Consider the following 16,800-nt stretch of genomic DNA (forward strand, 5'->3'; position numbering starts at 1 on the left):
CAGTTGAAGTGCTCCCTCTCCAGTTGTGCTCTGGAACGACGACTACGTGGCATACACAAATAATAACGGGTTCCGTATTTAGAACGCGTAATAGATCTCCTGAGAAATTATATAGATGCATAAAAAGCGCGTGAAAAAAATGTGAGACGATCGTGTGTATTGTTTGGAGATCTGTAAGTATCATGTCTTAAATACGTGCAGTAGTCTTCACTGTAAACGAAACTAGGTAAAACTTACATTGTAAGTAAAAAGAATTCTCTGCTCTGGAAAGGGATTTGTGGGGAGGAAAGGTCATCTAACGCCAGCATTCTGCACAGGAAGACAGTAAAGACACACGAGCACAGTGCTGAGAAGATCCAGACGACACGGCCAGAGCTCCTCAGCTGGTGCACGGCCAGAGCCACAGGTGCGCGGCCCCAAGCACCTGGCAGCCACTGCCCTTCCTGCCCAGCAGCGAGCGAACACTCGTGCAGGGTGAGGAGAGCCATTTGCTGGGACGCAGTTAAAAGCTTGACACCCACCACCCCTCCTTCTACAGCTGCTTTTAAACAAAGAAACTGAAGTCGCCTTAAAGGGAAAATAAATTATCACCTCGTAAAGGGGAAGCAAACGCCGCCCCAGGCCACTCACAGGTGCCCAGCTGCCCTAGGCCAGGCTGGGGCAGCCCTGCCCTGCAGGCTGTCAGGCACCGGCACGTGTAATGGAGGAAAAAGCCGAAATGAGGATAAGAAAGGCCTCTTGGGACTAAGTCAGCCAGGTCTAGCAGCTGCTCACGCCAGCCAATGGGAAACCTCGGCTCAGGCATTCCGCGGAGCACGCGTCAGCGCCGCTCCCACCGTAACGGCCACCCACGCCTGGCACTCCTGCCCGCCCAGCCCGCTCTGCCAGAGCCTGCGCGCAAGCGTCCTCCGGGCTCTGCCTCTTCTGGCCCACTGCAGAGGCCGTAGCGTCGCGGCGACCGTGAGGCGCCCAGGCGGAAGTGACGGCGCTGGAGCCGCGCGGGATTCAAACTCCGGGAAGTGGGGCAGGGCTGGAGCCGCCCGGAGCAGCTGCGGCCGGGTAAATGCCCCTGCCTCGTCTGAGCCAGGTACTCGCAGTCTGTCCCACGCAAACCGGCCCGGGAGGCGCCTGCGGGAGGGTCCACGCTGCACGGGCTTCACTAAAACTGCGTTACAAATCTTGTCCTGCCGGGTAGAAGGGATTGCTGTTCTGTAATGCGGCGTTTATTTGTTATAGGCGCTTGAAGATGAATTCGAAGACCGCCAAAGATTTAATTGGTAAGTGGGGCTTAAAGTCGAGTAGCTCCAGACAGGAGAGCGACTCCGAGAAGTATAAGCAGGAGAATGCTGCCCTGAGAAAATCAATGGAGGAAGTCGTTAAACGGAAAAGCAAAATGACTGATCCGGAAAGGAGGGGGCTACTGGAGGTGAGGCGGATAGTCGTGCTTGAGCTAATGTTTGCGATGCCCTAACTGTGCGCGGTTGGCGTGAGCCTGAATACGTCTGAATTCCTAAGCAAGATGCCAGTCTTTCCTCTTAAAATTTAGTGTACTCTGATACCACTGCTGTTTTAGTTTGATGGGTTTGTTCTCAAATATTTTCCCACAATGACTGAAATGTTAACATTGCAATAATCTGACAAAGCTGTTAAATACAAAGACTTGAGGCCAGAGGTACCAATTAATCCATTAAGACCTGGCCTCCTATGTCCAGCTGTTTGCAACAGTTGGTTCCAGAGAATTATTTTGAGCACTTACTGCAAAGAACATGACGTTTGCAAACAGCTGCTGAAGAGCATGCCAGAAAGTGCTGAGTGTTTTCTTGAACTGTATTCTCAAGCTCCCACTCAGGTATAGGTAAAGAAAACTGTAATCAGTTCACTATGTTATTCTCTCATTACAACCAAAGAGCAGAAAACACTGCAATTTCCATGCCTTGTAGTCCATTTAAGGCAACTTGTGGTTGCAGAGAAAAAAGGTCAAGACTTAGTCTGTAACTAAGTTATATAATGTCAGGGTTCCCAGAAGGACTTGGAAACTTTAAATGAACTCTTTCAAGTGATGCTAGTATTTCTAAGGTACTTCTTTTGAAAGTAAGGCCTTTCATGTGTCTATGCTATGTCAGCTAAGAAGTACTAATCTAAGTACCAGCTATGGCTAGGCTGTTCATGTAATGTTGTGGTGCAGCTGAATTCTGTAGTGTATTTGTGGTCTCTGTTGGAATTTGCTGCTTGCTCAGTGTCCGGCTCTTAGTTTACAGGTGGAAAATCACAGGCATGTTTAGGTATGTCTTGGTGTTGATATTCTAATTCTAGTGTGGCTGTCAACTATTCCCTAAATTAGGCAGTCTAAAATTCAGTTTATTTTACTCTCTCTGCCATCTTCTGGTGACTTGATGCAAACATTGGATTTCAACATCGACCCTTCTCATGGAAAGTGAAATGCTATCACAATAGGAGTTTATGTAGAGCCCTGGGGTACCACAAATGAAGTGCTAAAGCTACGTAATAAATACCTGTGTTGGAGGCCTACTGAAAAGAGTGTCTTTTGAAAATACCTACTAAAGCATATTTTGAAACTAGAAAGTTAGATAATTTGGGAAATGGGATTTGGTTCATGAATGCTTTCTTGTAACTTCAATTATTATAATTTAATTTGCAAGAAGACTCTGCTGCTTCCTAAGAAATGTATTGCCAGCTCTTCACTGGAAATAATTTAGTGGTCATGTATTGCTTGTGTTTTAAAGCTTTATGGACTGCAGTGATCTGTATTTGTATACAAAACTGAGTGCCTACCAAGTCTGTGAAATTTGGTTCTTTTGCACTCTTCTCTTGTTTTATCTATTTCGCTTGTTTCAGTGTTGCTTGAAATATTTCAGATGATTACTGAAATATTATGATGATCACTGTGGTCTTGACAGTTTTGAGTAAAAAGTAATGCTTTCAGCAAATGAAAGCCTAAAAGCACCTTTCAAAGTATCTTTGCAAACATGTAAACCTCCTAGTTTACAAGTTGCACAGACCAGCACTTACTCCTTTGTGTTGCATATTAATTCTCTTTCATTTAGAAAATACTTGCCCTTGAAAAAGAAAAAGAAAAATACATCCATCTTCTTGGAGAGAAGGACAAAGAAATCCAAAACCTGAAAGACAAGCTTAGCTCCAAAAACAACAGTAGTGAAATCTCCTTATTACAAAGTCAACTAGAAGAAAAAACAAAGGAAGCACAAAGAAGAGAACAGTTACTTCATTCTCTGTCAGAAGAAATCAACAGGTTAAAATGTAATATATCCACTGTTACTAGAAAATGTGTTGAGCTTGAAAATAGAGTTAGTACTTCTCAGGCATCCCAGGTAAGCATTGAACAAACACTGTAATTGCAAAATCCAAATCTAATCTGTTTACAGTTGAGCTAGACTTGGAATTTGTGCCCACTAAGCACCAACATCTGTTATAAAATCTTACAAGTTGTGTTGCATGCTGAAAACTCTGGTATGAAGAAAGATGGAATCTAGATTGAATGCTAAATGCAGAACAGTCAGGGAGCACCATTTCAGGTAACATAGCTGGGAAAGGAATGGAACTCTGTAATGCAGTACAGCAAGGTTCCCTTTTTCAAGTTCACATGGTTGTTAAGGAGGGATTTGAATTTGGGTTAGGAGTGAATTTTGTAATGAGGCCGATATAAAAATTATTAAATAGTTTATATAAAGACAATTTCCCCAAACTTATTTACAATTAACAGAGAGGGATTCTATTATGTGGTTGGTAAAACTTCTGTTGCAGAGTATATGCTGTCAGATTAAATTTAAATGATTTAGTAAAGGTTTTATTTTTAGAAAATATTTATAACTGGAGAGTTATATACAAACTGCTGCTTAAAGATTAAGCATAAACTTTCACAAACTTGAGCAAAGAGAGTTAGTTTACTGGTTAAGAGTCTCAATATTTGCGATCCAAAAGCATAAATGGGGGAAAATATAGTCACAGCCATGTGGTGGACTTGCACGTGGTAATGGTGTGATGTGGTTTTGCTGCATTTAAGTCCCAGGAAGTCGTGGGAGTGGTCAGCCACTTGGGCAAAGCAGGATCCAGGTTTGCGGGCTGGAGCAGTCCGATCGAGTGCTGTGTATAGCAATGAGTCGGCCCTCGGGCTGGAGCAGCGGGCCGGAAAGTCCTGGTGTCACAACTTGTCCCTAGGCCATGTTGTTATCTATACTCCGGCTCGGCTGAGCTCAACTCGGCAGCTGTATCCCATCCTGAGGGCAAGCCGTTTTCAGTCTCTAGGCTCGATCAGACAGGGTCAGGGCTGCCGGTCGTAGGCAAGTCCCCAGTTAGGCACGATGCAAAGTGTGGCACACGGAGGCACATAAGGCAAACGGGTAGCGAGCAAAACAAAAGCAGCAGCAGCAAACAAGCAAATTGGCTAGGTTTTAAGCATTTTGACGAGAGTCTTTGACCAACAGCAACAGATGAAAACACCCCTAGAACCAGCCCTGAATTATTTCTCCAAAAAAGATGCACGTGCCTAGGATCCGTGACCTGTGTCTATCACAAAACAAGGCCAATTATGATGTCTGCGACAGACTGAGAGGCGCTAAGGCTTCTGTCTGCTTTGCTGCATCTTCCACCAGGGAAGAAGAAGCAGGAAGGGGGGCCAAGGTTGATATTCAGGCAGGTGTTTAGGGCATGTGATGAATATGTATTCTAGATATAATTTGGACTTTCCACCACAGTGCTGTGAGTCATGATGCCACATGTAATGATCCACCCTTGCTTAAGTAGATATTATGTCCTTCTTGAGTTTGTGTACAGCCAGAACAGATCAATTTCTCTCTGGTTAATAGGTATGATGCCAGGTATTTGGTAGGCTTTACAAATGCACTTAATTTTCTACAGTTGTTTATTCACCTCTGCCTGTTCTAACGTTCCATGAAAAATGCAGCAGAGTTTCAATAATGGGTACAGGGAAGTTGATGCCTAAAGTAGGTGCCTCTAAATCTTTGTTCAGCTTTTTACCTGCAGATGGTGCTGCTTCTCCATGCTTTACATAGAATTCGAGTAATTTCTAGAAATGCTGTTATTCAAATATTATAATTAATGTCTACTAATTTTCAATTATAATACATATGTACATCACTTCTAATAATGCAGTATCATGGGAACTTAAAACTCAATGTTTTTATTTTGAATTTCAAGAGACTTTGAACATTGCTAGAGATTTTTTTGTCGGGGAACCACCCAAATAACTTCTAATTTAAAACCAGATTTTCTTTTTAATTGATTTATTCACGGCAGACAACAAAATGTTACTACTATTTTGACTGTTTTGAGAAACCTGAAAACAAGTCTAGCAATGCTGTTTCAAACTGCTAGGTGGCATATGAGCAGCAGCTATACTCTAAAGTAACAGTTGTATGACACAATTTTGAGAGTTTTCTGAGGCAGAGTTCTAATGGTCATAGAAATAGGAAACCATGTAAGTGTAGTATCTCAAAATCCTAGTTTTATTAGGAAGTGCTAAGGTTTAATAATTAGATTCAAAGTTGTGGGTTTTTTTGCTTTTTTTTAAAGGTTTGTCCTGTCCCAAAAATCACAGGAAAACTTTGGGAAAATGTAGCTTGGATTTGGGTAGTAATCTAAACTGTCACCTTAAAGTTCTCTGACTTTTGTATTTGCACAATTTAAAACAGTATTTCTATCAAGCAGTGAATAAACATGTCCAGCTATGAAGTACAACTGCTTATCTGCTCTCTATTGTTTAGTTTGAAGAGCTCTCCAACTCATACTTTAAGCACTCTACTGTGGATCAGGTCTAAGAAAATCAGTCAGTATGCCCTTACGGTTCTAAACATGTTGGCATTGTTTCCAAGATGTTTATAATCCTCCTTTTATTCCAGTGAAGCTGTCAAGCTCTAGCTTTCCTCAACAACTACAGGTCTGGCTTACTGTGAAACTAGTATGAGGATGCAAGAACAGAACAAACATCTTTTAATCCTGTATTTAAAGAATACCTTAAATATCTTCAGCTTTTAAAGCTTTTTAAAGCTTCAGGTCTTCAAGACAGTGATTCAGCAGAAGAGACATGATATCCACCTTCAGTTATATTTTAACGTAATTGAGTTGCAGATTTATGTAATAAATTAAATGTGAACGTTTGTCCTGTATCTTGCAGGAGATCTAATCTTTTTTATTTTATATCTATGAAATTATTTTCTACATTGTACACTTCACAGGATACTAGAGGTTGGAAGTGACCCAAGGTGATCATCAAGTCCAACCCCCCTGCCAGAGCAGGACCACACAATCTAGCACAGATCACAGAGGAACACATCTGGACAGGCCTTGAAACCTCCGGAGAAGGAGTCTCCACGACCTCTCTGGGGAGCCTGTTCCAGTGCTCTGTTACCCTTACAGTAAACAAGTTCCTCCTTGTGTTGAAGTGGAAATTCTTGTGCTGCCACTTGCACCCATTGCTCCTTGTCCTGTAACAGGGAGCAAGTGAGAAGAGCCTGTACCCTTTCTCCTGACCAGCCCTCAGATGTTTTTATAAACATTTATTAAATGTCCTCTCAGTCTGCTCCAGACTAAGAAGTCCCAGGTCCCTCAGCCTCTCCTCATAAGGCACTTCTACATTCCTTAAAAAATAAATCAAAAACACACCTGTGGATCTCTTTTCCATTTAAAAATATACTCTTATGTTATTCATATGATATGAAAGAGGACTAGCTTTAGTGTTTCGGCCATCTCTTTTAGAGAATACTTACAAGTTTTATTCTTTGTCTGCAGGAAGATGTAACAAACAGCACTGGATCAGCAACCAATCTTCATGAAGTTGAAAACCAACTGAGAGATGTAAGTTTCCTGTACAACACAGGTACAAATTACATGCAGCAAGACAGATGTAAGAATGTAAATTATTGCCACATAAAGTGTTGGGTAGTGTGGTACCTCGGAAGGTATGTGGTCTGCTAAAATATATCTAAAATTATTTTGTGACAAGATGCTAATTTAAAAAAAAAAGAGAGACAATATTTTCATCATCTTTGAAAAACTTTTCTTAGGGCATCATCAGAACAAATTGATTGCAGACAAAACAATCCCCAAGTACTCTGGCCTGACCTCAGATTTGACACTGCCTGGACTAGCATGAGCTTGCATTAGAAACAATCTCAGATGCCTTCCAACCTCAATAATAGTCAATCAGTTATCAAATCCATGTCCTTATTCTTGCAGATGTTAATTTATAGTGATACAGGTTTAGTTTGCCTTATTTTCAAGACCTGTTCCTCTATATTTTATTGTATATTTAACATAACAGGTTTATTCTTCATAATCTGGGCATAGCTCATGAAAGCCTTTGGTTTTAACTCACTTTCCCATTCCAATAAGTAAGCCAACCAGTATTTAAAATTGCTGCAGTTTTAACTTCTGATAAACCTGATGTCTTTCAAAATGAAGATTGTTGTTGTTGTACAGAGAAGATTACTACAGTTTGCAATAGAACTAACTAGATTATCTTGAAACTGTTTAACATATAGCTTTTAACATTTGTAAGAAATAAGACTAATACTTTAAAAATCTGAGGAGTTACCAGAGGCTGCTGCTTTGTTGTTCTCTTCCTTTTCATGAAGGCTCTTGAGAAAAACCAACAGTGGCTACTCTATGACCAGCAACGTGAAGTATATGTCAGGGGACTGCTTGGAAGGATCTTTGAACTTGAGCAGAAGTCAGATACAGCTTGCCAACAAGAATCTAAAGAATTCAGTTCAGAAGGTATTGACTTTTTTTTTGTTCACAAATGACTCAGAACATAATTATCTGCAGAATAAGCATTCTGAAATCAAATTATAGCACAAATAAATAAAATCAATACTTTTTTCTCAACGTTTTGATTTCTTAGTGGTCAAACTTAAGTGAAGTAAAATTTCTTTGCTTCCTGTTATCTATCTATGTTCCTTGATATTCTTATCTACTTCAAAGATGTTTTTAACAGCCTTGACACTCTATTTGCAACTTCTGTTTGTGGAAAGTGTTGAGACAAACATACGTACATACCCCATCCTTCAAAGTACACTTTCAGCCTACATAACAGAAGCATAAAGGATTTACTACCTAGGTGTGGATCAGGGCTTTTAAATTTACTTTTTTCAAAATAAATATTGTAAACATGACTCAAAACTGACATGTTCTTTACTCACCTGAACAGTTGTCAGAGGAAGAAAACCTGCAATAGGTTTTGGCACTTGTCCAAAACAGCATTTCGCAATATGGATCTGGCCACATCTAGCTTGCTTCTGTGCTATGCAGTTCCTCACTAATGAGCACCCTCAAGATTGACTTGAGTTGTGCTTCACCAGCATGTGGAATAAAACTATCATCACATTGAACAGAAGAACTGGGAGGAGCTGGCTGCTTATTATCAAACTATTAATTTCATATATGTTGCAACTGACCTGCAAGGTAAATTAACTAAATAGAACCAGCAACATCTGGAATAAGAGTATGTCCAAAATCAGCAAAGCCTTTAAATGTCTGCATTCCTTGTTCAGCTTCTAGGTATATTATGTATTACTGCAGAATTTTTACAGACTGCTGCTTTTTTCCCCCTACTTATTAAAGTCGTCTTGGATCGACTAGCAAAAAAATTTCTACCTCTGGTTTAAGTTACTAGTCTGTTAGTAAGATGCAGGTATTTTTCATCAAAAAACATTCCAGTCCCTTCTATTTGCAATTTAGAAGTAAATGAGTGCATACATTTTGGAAAAGATAGTCTGCAAAAGACAATGGATGTTCTGGATTTGGTCAGTGATGGTGAAGCAGAGCCCATCAGATCCCCAGGGTATCTCTGGGGAAGAAGCAATGCCAGAACCTTGTCTAAGGAGTCTAAATCTGAAAATGAGAATCTTCTTGTATCTTTGAGGCTTGATTTCCATGCATCAGCTCAATATATGAGGCCACATAAGAACTGTGTGCCATTGAGCTTGTATGGTCAGGGCAAAGGATGCAAAATTCCTGTAAGAGCTGGTGAAGGAAATAGCTGTAGCACACACAAAACAAGTTGCAGTTTTCCCATAGCTACTCAGAAGGAGACTTTACTGCATTAGAATTATTGTGAGCTGTTTGACACCAAGCCACAGTTAAATCTGAGTTGCGTGATTTATATCAGTATGTCTTAAAATGCTGTCAAGGATTTAGTGTTCCGATTTTTAAGTGACCTTTTTTCCTCCCTCTATTACTATCTCAACAATTTATGATTCATTAAGGTCATCTACAGGAGGAAAAGCAAAAATATTATGACCAGCTGTTACTAACTGTTAAGAGTGATCTGGAGACTGAAAGATGTACTGTAACCCAGCTGAGAGCTGACCTCAATGAATACAAAAACAAGTATGAAGAAACACAAGAAGAAAAAAATTGTTTAAATGCCTTATTGCAATCGCAACGTGCTGCTGCAGTGAAGACTATAGAAAACGAAAATAAAATCAAAGAGAAAGTGCAGAGATTAAAACAAGAAAATGAAACAATTAAAGGCCAGCTCAGAGAAGAAAGAAGGAAGTCTGGTGATCTTTTGTGTCAGGTAAGTGGATGCATTTGGAGGCATAAGATCATTAGTGAACACTTGAGAGCTGAGATGTTATAATCGGAACGGACCATCACTCACTTGCGTTGGTAACTGTTCTTTACATGTGTCTTTGTGATTAAAACAATTTTTCCTTCAATTTGCAAAAAAAAAGTTTTTAACACAATATTTTAAAGATATATTTCTTCTGTTTGAATCAAAAGTCAAATTTTGGTGAAACATTTGTTCACTTGTCTTGCGAGACAAAATAGGGAGTGATGAGAGAGTATTTTATTCTAATCTGTTTCTTCCTCAAGGTTGTTAATAAATGGGAATAGGAAAGGTAAAAATTCAAGCCCATACAAGCTATTTTAACATGTGGTCCTAACTATGGAATATCACTGGATACAAACTACGCAGGCACACCTGAGTACCAGAAAGCAACAGCCAGTTGAGCATGTTATCTTGCTCATCTTAAGACATTAAGTTATTGTTGTCATGAAGCCAGCTGTGAAACCTTCTGAATCTTACACCTGCTTTCTTCTTTGAAAAAATTAAAAAAGGTTGCACTGCTTGGTTTTGTCTTTTAACATCATGGCACATTAGTGCAAATTTAGTATTGTGTGTATGTACCTGGGTGCATCCTGGAGATCACTTAGATAAGTTTTTCAAACTGTATCGTCATCCTGTGTTCCTCTGCTCAATACAGTAATCTATCTTTGGCATTTTCTCCAGGGAAGTAGAGATATTTGAGTCTGGTCGTTGCACAACAGACACTTCTATTCCTTTTTTAGATTCATTATTTGTTAAGCCTATTAACTATTGTATATGGAAGTTGTTCAATACAAATGTTTTTTTGCCTTACAGGTGCAACTTCTTCGTAAATCATTGCTCAAACAGCAGGAGGAACACACAAGGATAGCTTTTTTGGAACAACAGGTACCTTAAGATGCTGGTGCTTAATCTGTGTAATGCATGATCTAACTTCAAATTTGAGAATGGGTAGTATATTAAAGTAATATTAGACATGAGTACTCAACTGTGACTGATTTCTTCATGCTTCTAAAAGCTTTGACACCTCTGCTGTAGAAAATCTGTAATCTTTTAAAGATAAGAGGGTCTAATCAAGTCTGATGCTACTTTTTCTCTGATCACTTGTTCAGGTATGGGAAGCATCCCAAAACTAATCTGCTCATTGAAGTTTAGTACTATATTCTTGATAATGTTACAAATAATGTATTGCCATATTTTTCATGTTTTTTTAAAAGTACTTTCTTGCATATTTCTTGATATTTTTGAAAAAATGGTGATATTTCTCTACTAAGCTTGGGGTGTACAGTGCTACCCATAGTTTCTGTACAGATTATCTTGTTACAAGGAGGAGATCCTGAAGTATAAACTAGTGTTGTTTAATGAGAACTTGTGCTTTTCTGTAACATGTTCAGTTTCAGACTGCAAGACAGTCTGAAATAGCCTCAAACCAAACAACTTCCACCATCCCCCACCCCCACTGTCCAGTTCTTAATAATTCTGTCTTTAATTTTCACTCTGGGGGGGTTGCCAGATCCAGATATGCACTGCAGACTTCGAGAATGAAAAGCTTGTTCGGCAGAACTTGCAGGATCGTTTAAATAAAGCCCATGAGGAACTGAGCAGGGCCAGGGAGCAGAAAACCCATCTGGAACCAATGGTATGTACTGATTAACTTTGCAGGTGAATTTAGTCAAGGACTGTACATCTTTTCACTCTGGGATTTTACTTCAAGCATAGTGACTCTTCTTTTAATGTTATCAGATGCTCACTGTAGGTGTTTGCATCTTGTATATAGCCCCAGAGTGCAGAACCCTATGTCATCTAGCTAGGCATTGTTTCTTTTCTAGAGTATGCACAGAAAGCTAGCACTACAGAACATCCAGAAAGATCAGGTTGCTGAGTAGGGAACATTATTTTGTAAGGCAAAGTGGTGTCTGTTTTGTCTGTTGCACAGTGATAAAGCTGCAGCATGCTTCTACATAGACCTGCTGCTAGTGAACAAAATAAAGCAAGCCACCTAGATTTGAGCACTGGACTTAGCATTTTGCTCCAAATTTCTCACAAAGTGTTAAGCTATTTACTCTATTTTGCTCTGTTGTATCCAGGATTGTCCTGTTCTTGAGCAGAAGTATGTTTTCACTGTTGTTGTTTTTTTTTTTTTTAACTGCTGTGTCTTGTAAGATTAGATGATAGCTGGATAGGATTGACAAAACTGCAGTCCTGAATTTAAATGAGGTTGAGAATGGAAACTGCCTGTGTCCCTCATTAGATCTGGTCTGAGGCTGCTGTTATTTTTACAGAGAAGATAAATGCAAAAGCTCCTAACAAGTTGCAAATAGGAATTCTTCTGCAACTGCCAGACTGCTTTCCTTAATTTTATGCAACTTGGAATTATTTGCTCAGATGAGGAAGGGAATAAAATGAGTCTCAAGATACCATGTTCTTTATTCATGTTGCCTCTGGAGGAGCCTCACTTGCTAGAATTGCCATTGCTGCTGCGAGGGGAGGCCACTGGAAAACCTGTCTGCTGGGGTTAGAAGTTGGGGCAGCGCAGGGAAGTTACAGATTTTAATTTCTCTGTGCTAAGCAGCTAGAGGAATACCTGTGAAAGGGACAGCTTTTCCAATAAGGCATAGCCTTCATGAAAATTAACTCATGGGATCAGAAGAGGCCATTTTAGCAGAGCTTTATAGAAAGGTAACATCCTATATAGAGAGAATTGAGACATAGTTTCATTAAGGAAAGATAATGTGAGTGACATCTAAGATGCTTGGGGAAGGATTCCCCATCAGAGGTTGTGAAACTTGCCTTATATAGTCTACATAAAAGTTATCTGCAGTCTAATTAAACTGTGGTGTTAGAATTGCATGACAGGCCCCCTGTTAATAACATGAGTATTGTAACTCATTTATCCATCTTTAAAAATATCCCCTTAGATCTAGAACACACATGGCTTGTGTGCTGTCAAACCTCAGTATTTTTTCCTACAGTGTATACATGCCTCATCTTGACACTAAAGCTTCTCCTTTTCTACAGCCTCAGGAATATGGACATGCAGAACTGCAGGATGCCTTTGAAAAGAAGCTGACCATGTACGATGGAAGTCCTTCCATGAAACATTCAAGCCTTTTTGATGAAAGTTTTCTTGAGTGTCCCAGATGTAAAGTGCAGTATCCAACAAGCCAGCACAGAGAATTACTGGCACATATTGACTTTTGTACAGCTTGAGCTCCAAATGGACTTACTATATCCATACACACTGCCAATATGTACTTCTACAAAGGCAAAAGCTCTTTTCAAAGCTTTTTTTTTCTTAAGGTTGTGGAAAGGACTACTAATCTTGTACTTCAGTTCCACAAAAATGATTTGTTTGCTCTCAAATATTTAACCTGACATTTTTGCAAAAAAACTCCAGCTACTGCATTTCTGGTTGCAAATGGAAATATTTATAGGATTAGGAGTATTTATTTTGCACTATTAAAATGGTAAAAGCACACTTGTTGTGTAAGAATTTATTTTGCCATTTGGCATGTTCGATTCTTATGTGAATTCTGTTGACTATGCTTACGCCTTTACTAACAGTAACAGCTGCAAAAGATTTCTGCCTCTCATAGGTGCATTATATATATTATGTATCTGGGATGTGGGGGGTGTACAGTGTGTGTACATATTCTATATATATGTGTCATATACATACATAATGTATCTCCATCTCCAATACATTAAAACTCAGGATGATTATGTTAGATCATTGCTGCTTAAGGTTCATGTTGAAAACATCAGTCAGAATTATTTTCTTGAACCACAGTAAGGGGTGACTTGAAGCTCATACAAAAATGCTGACCAAGTTTTAAGTTCTTATTTTTAAAATAAAAGGCCCTTGGGAAAGCAAACTCCTAGAATTACAAAGTTCATATGGAAAAAATGTCAGAGACTTTTTTTGGAGCTTTGGATATAGAATTATGCTGAAGTAAACTTGTTTGCACTGCTGTATTTTAGAGGTTAAAGTTGGGAAATATCAGATATTCAATCTGTTATATTTGACAGATGTCCTGGTTTAAAAGTGCAGTTTTTCAAAGTTGCTCTAGTGGACTTAAGTGTCACAGTGTTTTGGTACTAATACAGAATACAAGTTAGCACTAAATTCTTGTAATACATTTGCAAATCCATAAGGGAATTTTCTTCTAGCACCTGCTGTAAATCTGGATCTGTTGCTAGTATTTTGCTCCTTGCATCAATAGTTAAGTCCCACAGGCTGGACTGAACAGGGCCCTGAGCAACCTGGTCTAGCAGGAGGTGTTCCTCCTCAGGGTACAGGTATTGAAATTAGGTGATCTTTAAAACCCATTCCAACTCACCCCATTCTGCGATTCTTCAATTACTCAAGTGAGGAAATTTTATGAAGATAAATTAGCTAACATTAATTTGCTGCTTTAAAAAAGTTTACAGTGTGCTGAGGCCAGTGAAATAGCCAAGCTCTATCTTTCCCTGGCATACTGATTCTAATTGCTAGCTGGTAGCTTTTTCCATCTTGCTTTGCTGCAAAACTGCTTGCATTCCATAAAGAAGGCTCTGGGAAGAGCAGCCTGCCAGTACCTGAATGAGGCTTTCCAGAAAGCCAGGAAAGGATTTTTTACAAGAGCTTGTTATGATAGCATGAGAGGGAACAGCTTTAAGCTTGAGGAGGGTAAATTCAGATAGTAGAAATTCTTTACAGTAAGAGTGGTGGGACACTGGAACAGGTTGCCCAGGGCAGTCGTGGATGCCATCTCCCTGAAAGTGTGCAAGGTCAGGTTGGATGACACCTTGAGCAAACTAGCCTAGTGAAATGTGTCCCTGTCTATGGCAGAGGAGTTGGAACTAGATGGCCTTTAAGGTCCCTTCCAACCCAAACCATTCTATAAATCTATGAATAATGTTCACTCTACTCCCCAATGATTATTCTTGAATAAGAGGGTATTTTCCAAGTTGTTTTCAGTAACTTAAAATACCAAGTGATGTTTTCAATGAAATCTAGTGTTGGAGAGATAAATAGCTTGTAACATTTTCCTTCATATCTGAGTTAACTTTACAGAATTTATTGCATTAGCCAGTATTTATCCACTTGTCAATTTCACTGACCGTATCTCAGGCTGATCTTTGTGTTTGACAATTTGCTCAACTGCAGCAACAGATTCTCTGATCAAAGACAAGAGATGAATGAACAAGTAAAATGTAAATTATGCTTCAGAATTTTAAGGTTTTACCATGAGAGGAAATTTGTCTTAATTTCATCTTTGTCTTTAAACATTAAAAAAATTCTGGATAGGCTGCTTTTTATTGCAGCCTAATAATTTTGATCTGGTTAATTTTAAATTCTGATTATAATTAATGCTATGAGTTGATCTTAAATGTGGTTTTCCAACTGAAACAATTCTATGAATCTCAAAGTACTTTTGGAAGTTTTAAGTTACTTGTCTTTTAACAACACATTAAGCAGCTCATATTCCCAGCTGCATCCTTGGCACAGTTTCTGCAAAAGGAAAATCTGATCTTTTATGTATAATAGATGAAATGTTTGCCTGCTGCAGGTCAGCACTCTTCTGTAGTTCTGAGGTTTTATTAAATCAGCATAAAAAACTTTCTCATTAGAAGCTGGTACTGTAGAGGAAGGTTCAAATTTGATAATGAGATAACCTTTACAAAAGTTTTGTTTGTTCTAACACCTCTTCTGAGCTTTAGCAGTGCATAGTCCTATCTGCTAAATATTAGATCTAAGTGCAGAAAACCTGTACCAATATAAATAATATACAACACTGGTCTGCTGTATGTTGAAAAGTTACAAAAATGACATTTTAGTGCCTCACCTAGACCAGACCTATTCTGAAGGCAGAACTGTAAATCTTAATCATCACTCACACATGATTAAAACTCTAAAACTTCTGGCTCTATAAAGCATGCAGATCCCCTCACTGCTTTTCTTTCATTCTTCAGAAGCTAAGAGACTGTCTAAATCTGAGAATTGGTTATTATCCTAAAAGCAAATGAACAAGTTCTGCTGCTCCTCTAGTTATAGCAAAGAGAGGCCTGTGCTTAATGAGCTCATACTTATATTTTTGTAAAATGGAAAGTAATTTAAAATAATGCTGTTATTCAAATGCTTCATGTTTATAATTGTAGGAGTCTTTCTGAGTTTTGTCCATTTCAAAGAATTGAAACTCTGAGGTCTTCACTAGTTGAAGGTGGTGGTGTAGCAAAGTTTCTGGAGTAATAGAAGGTTTCACTTGCATTATATGTATTTCACACAGCAGTTGATCTGCTGCATACAAGGAACACTGTGGGATGTGATGTGGCTGGAAAGATAGCTGAAGTCTGCATAGCAACTGATTTATTTCACAAGCACCTCTCCTGTGTAAAACAAGTGCAAGACAGATGTTATTCTTCCTACATCAAATGGACCAACTTCTACTAATTCACCTGCTTGTGCAGCTTTCTCTCCTACTCTCGGTTTTTGTAATCATCTTTCACACTTATTTGCCACACGCTAACAACTGCACCACAGATGTTTAGGCAAGCTATACTATAAACCACTTGGATTTAAGTGGCAGTGAGGTGCAGTGACAGTTATGGTGTAGAAGAATCCTGCTGAACAGCACAAATATTTAGAGATAACAAGATGTCATTGCTCACCTGGTAGAGAACACTTAATTTACGTAGTGCAATCTTCAAGAAAACCAGGGGAACTATTGCTCTTGTACGAACTCCATAACAGAGCAGAAATAGGTGGGAATTTACTAGCAATGAAAATGTAGCCATAGATGAGTTCTAGGAATTTCCATATTAGGTTGGTAGTCAACATATTAGTTTCCCTATCTTGTAATCTGATTGAACTGTTAAAATGACAGTCAGAGTTGTAATTACAGTTGTATCTTGAAAACACTCAATTCTCTCTATTATACAAGAAGGATAGAGTATATATGCTACTTGCAGCATTTCTCATTTTTTTCTTTTCTCTAATTTGGGAAACATGACAGAATTAAGTAAGCAAGTGGCATTCCCTGCAGTAAGGGAGGGCCCTGGTGAAAGTCTCCAGATGTTAGAAACACAGCCACATGGATGTAATTATGGGGGTCCGCTTGGGTTATTTTCAAGGACAGCCATCTGGAACAAGGCCTATCTTCCAGGGAAAAGCAAGGCAGGACCATCACTCTTTGAAGTCATCTGCACAG

General features: G+C 39.1%; 1 protein-coding gene across 1 annotated transcript; it reads left to right on the forward strand.

The window, feature by feature from the left end:
• Nucleotides 1–744: 744 nt before the first annotated feature.
• Nucleotides 745–15,729, forward strand: CEP55 (centrosomal protein 55). Its single transcript, XM_064144700.1, has 9 exons — nt 745–1,087; nt 1,237–1,426; nt 3,066–3,350; nt 6,787–6,852; nt 7,632–7,773; nt 9,264–9,577; nt 10,427–10,498; nt 11,124–11,249; nt 12,629–15,729. Exons 2-9 carry the CDS (start codon nt 1,247–1,249, stop codon nt 12,818–12,820), a joined length of 1,377 nt encoding a protein of 458 aa, XP_064000770.1. The 5' UTR covers nt 745–1,087; nt 1,237–1,246; the 3' UTR covers nt 12,821–15,729.
• The last annotated feature ends 1,071 nt before the right edge of the window (nt 15,730–16,800 follow it).

Source organism: Pogoniulus pusillus, chromosome 6 (assembly GCF_015220805.1).
Source record: "Pogoniulus pusillus isolate bPogPus1 chromosome 6, bPogPus1.pri, whole genome shotgun sequence".
NCBI lineage: Eukaryota > Metazoa > Chordata > Aves > Piciformes > Lybiidae > Pogoniulus > Pogoniulus pusillus.

Bases quoted from the DNA above. Each gene is read 5' to 3' on its own strand.
- CEP55 (XM_064144700.1), top strand. From the start codon at position 1,247: ATGAATTCGAAGACCGCCAAAGATTTAATTGGTAAGTGGGGCTTAAAG. The intron at 7,774-9,263 runs GTATTGACTTTT...TGATTCATTAAG, and splicing joins TAAAGAATTCAGTTCAGAAG to GTCATCTACAGGAGGAAAAG. The intron at 11,250-12,628 runs GTATGTACTGAT...CCTTTTCTACAG, and splicing joins AAACCCATCTGGAACCAATG to CCTCAGGAATATGGACATGC.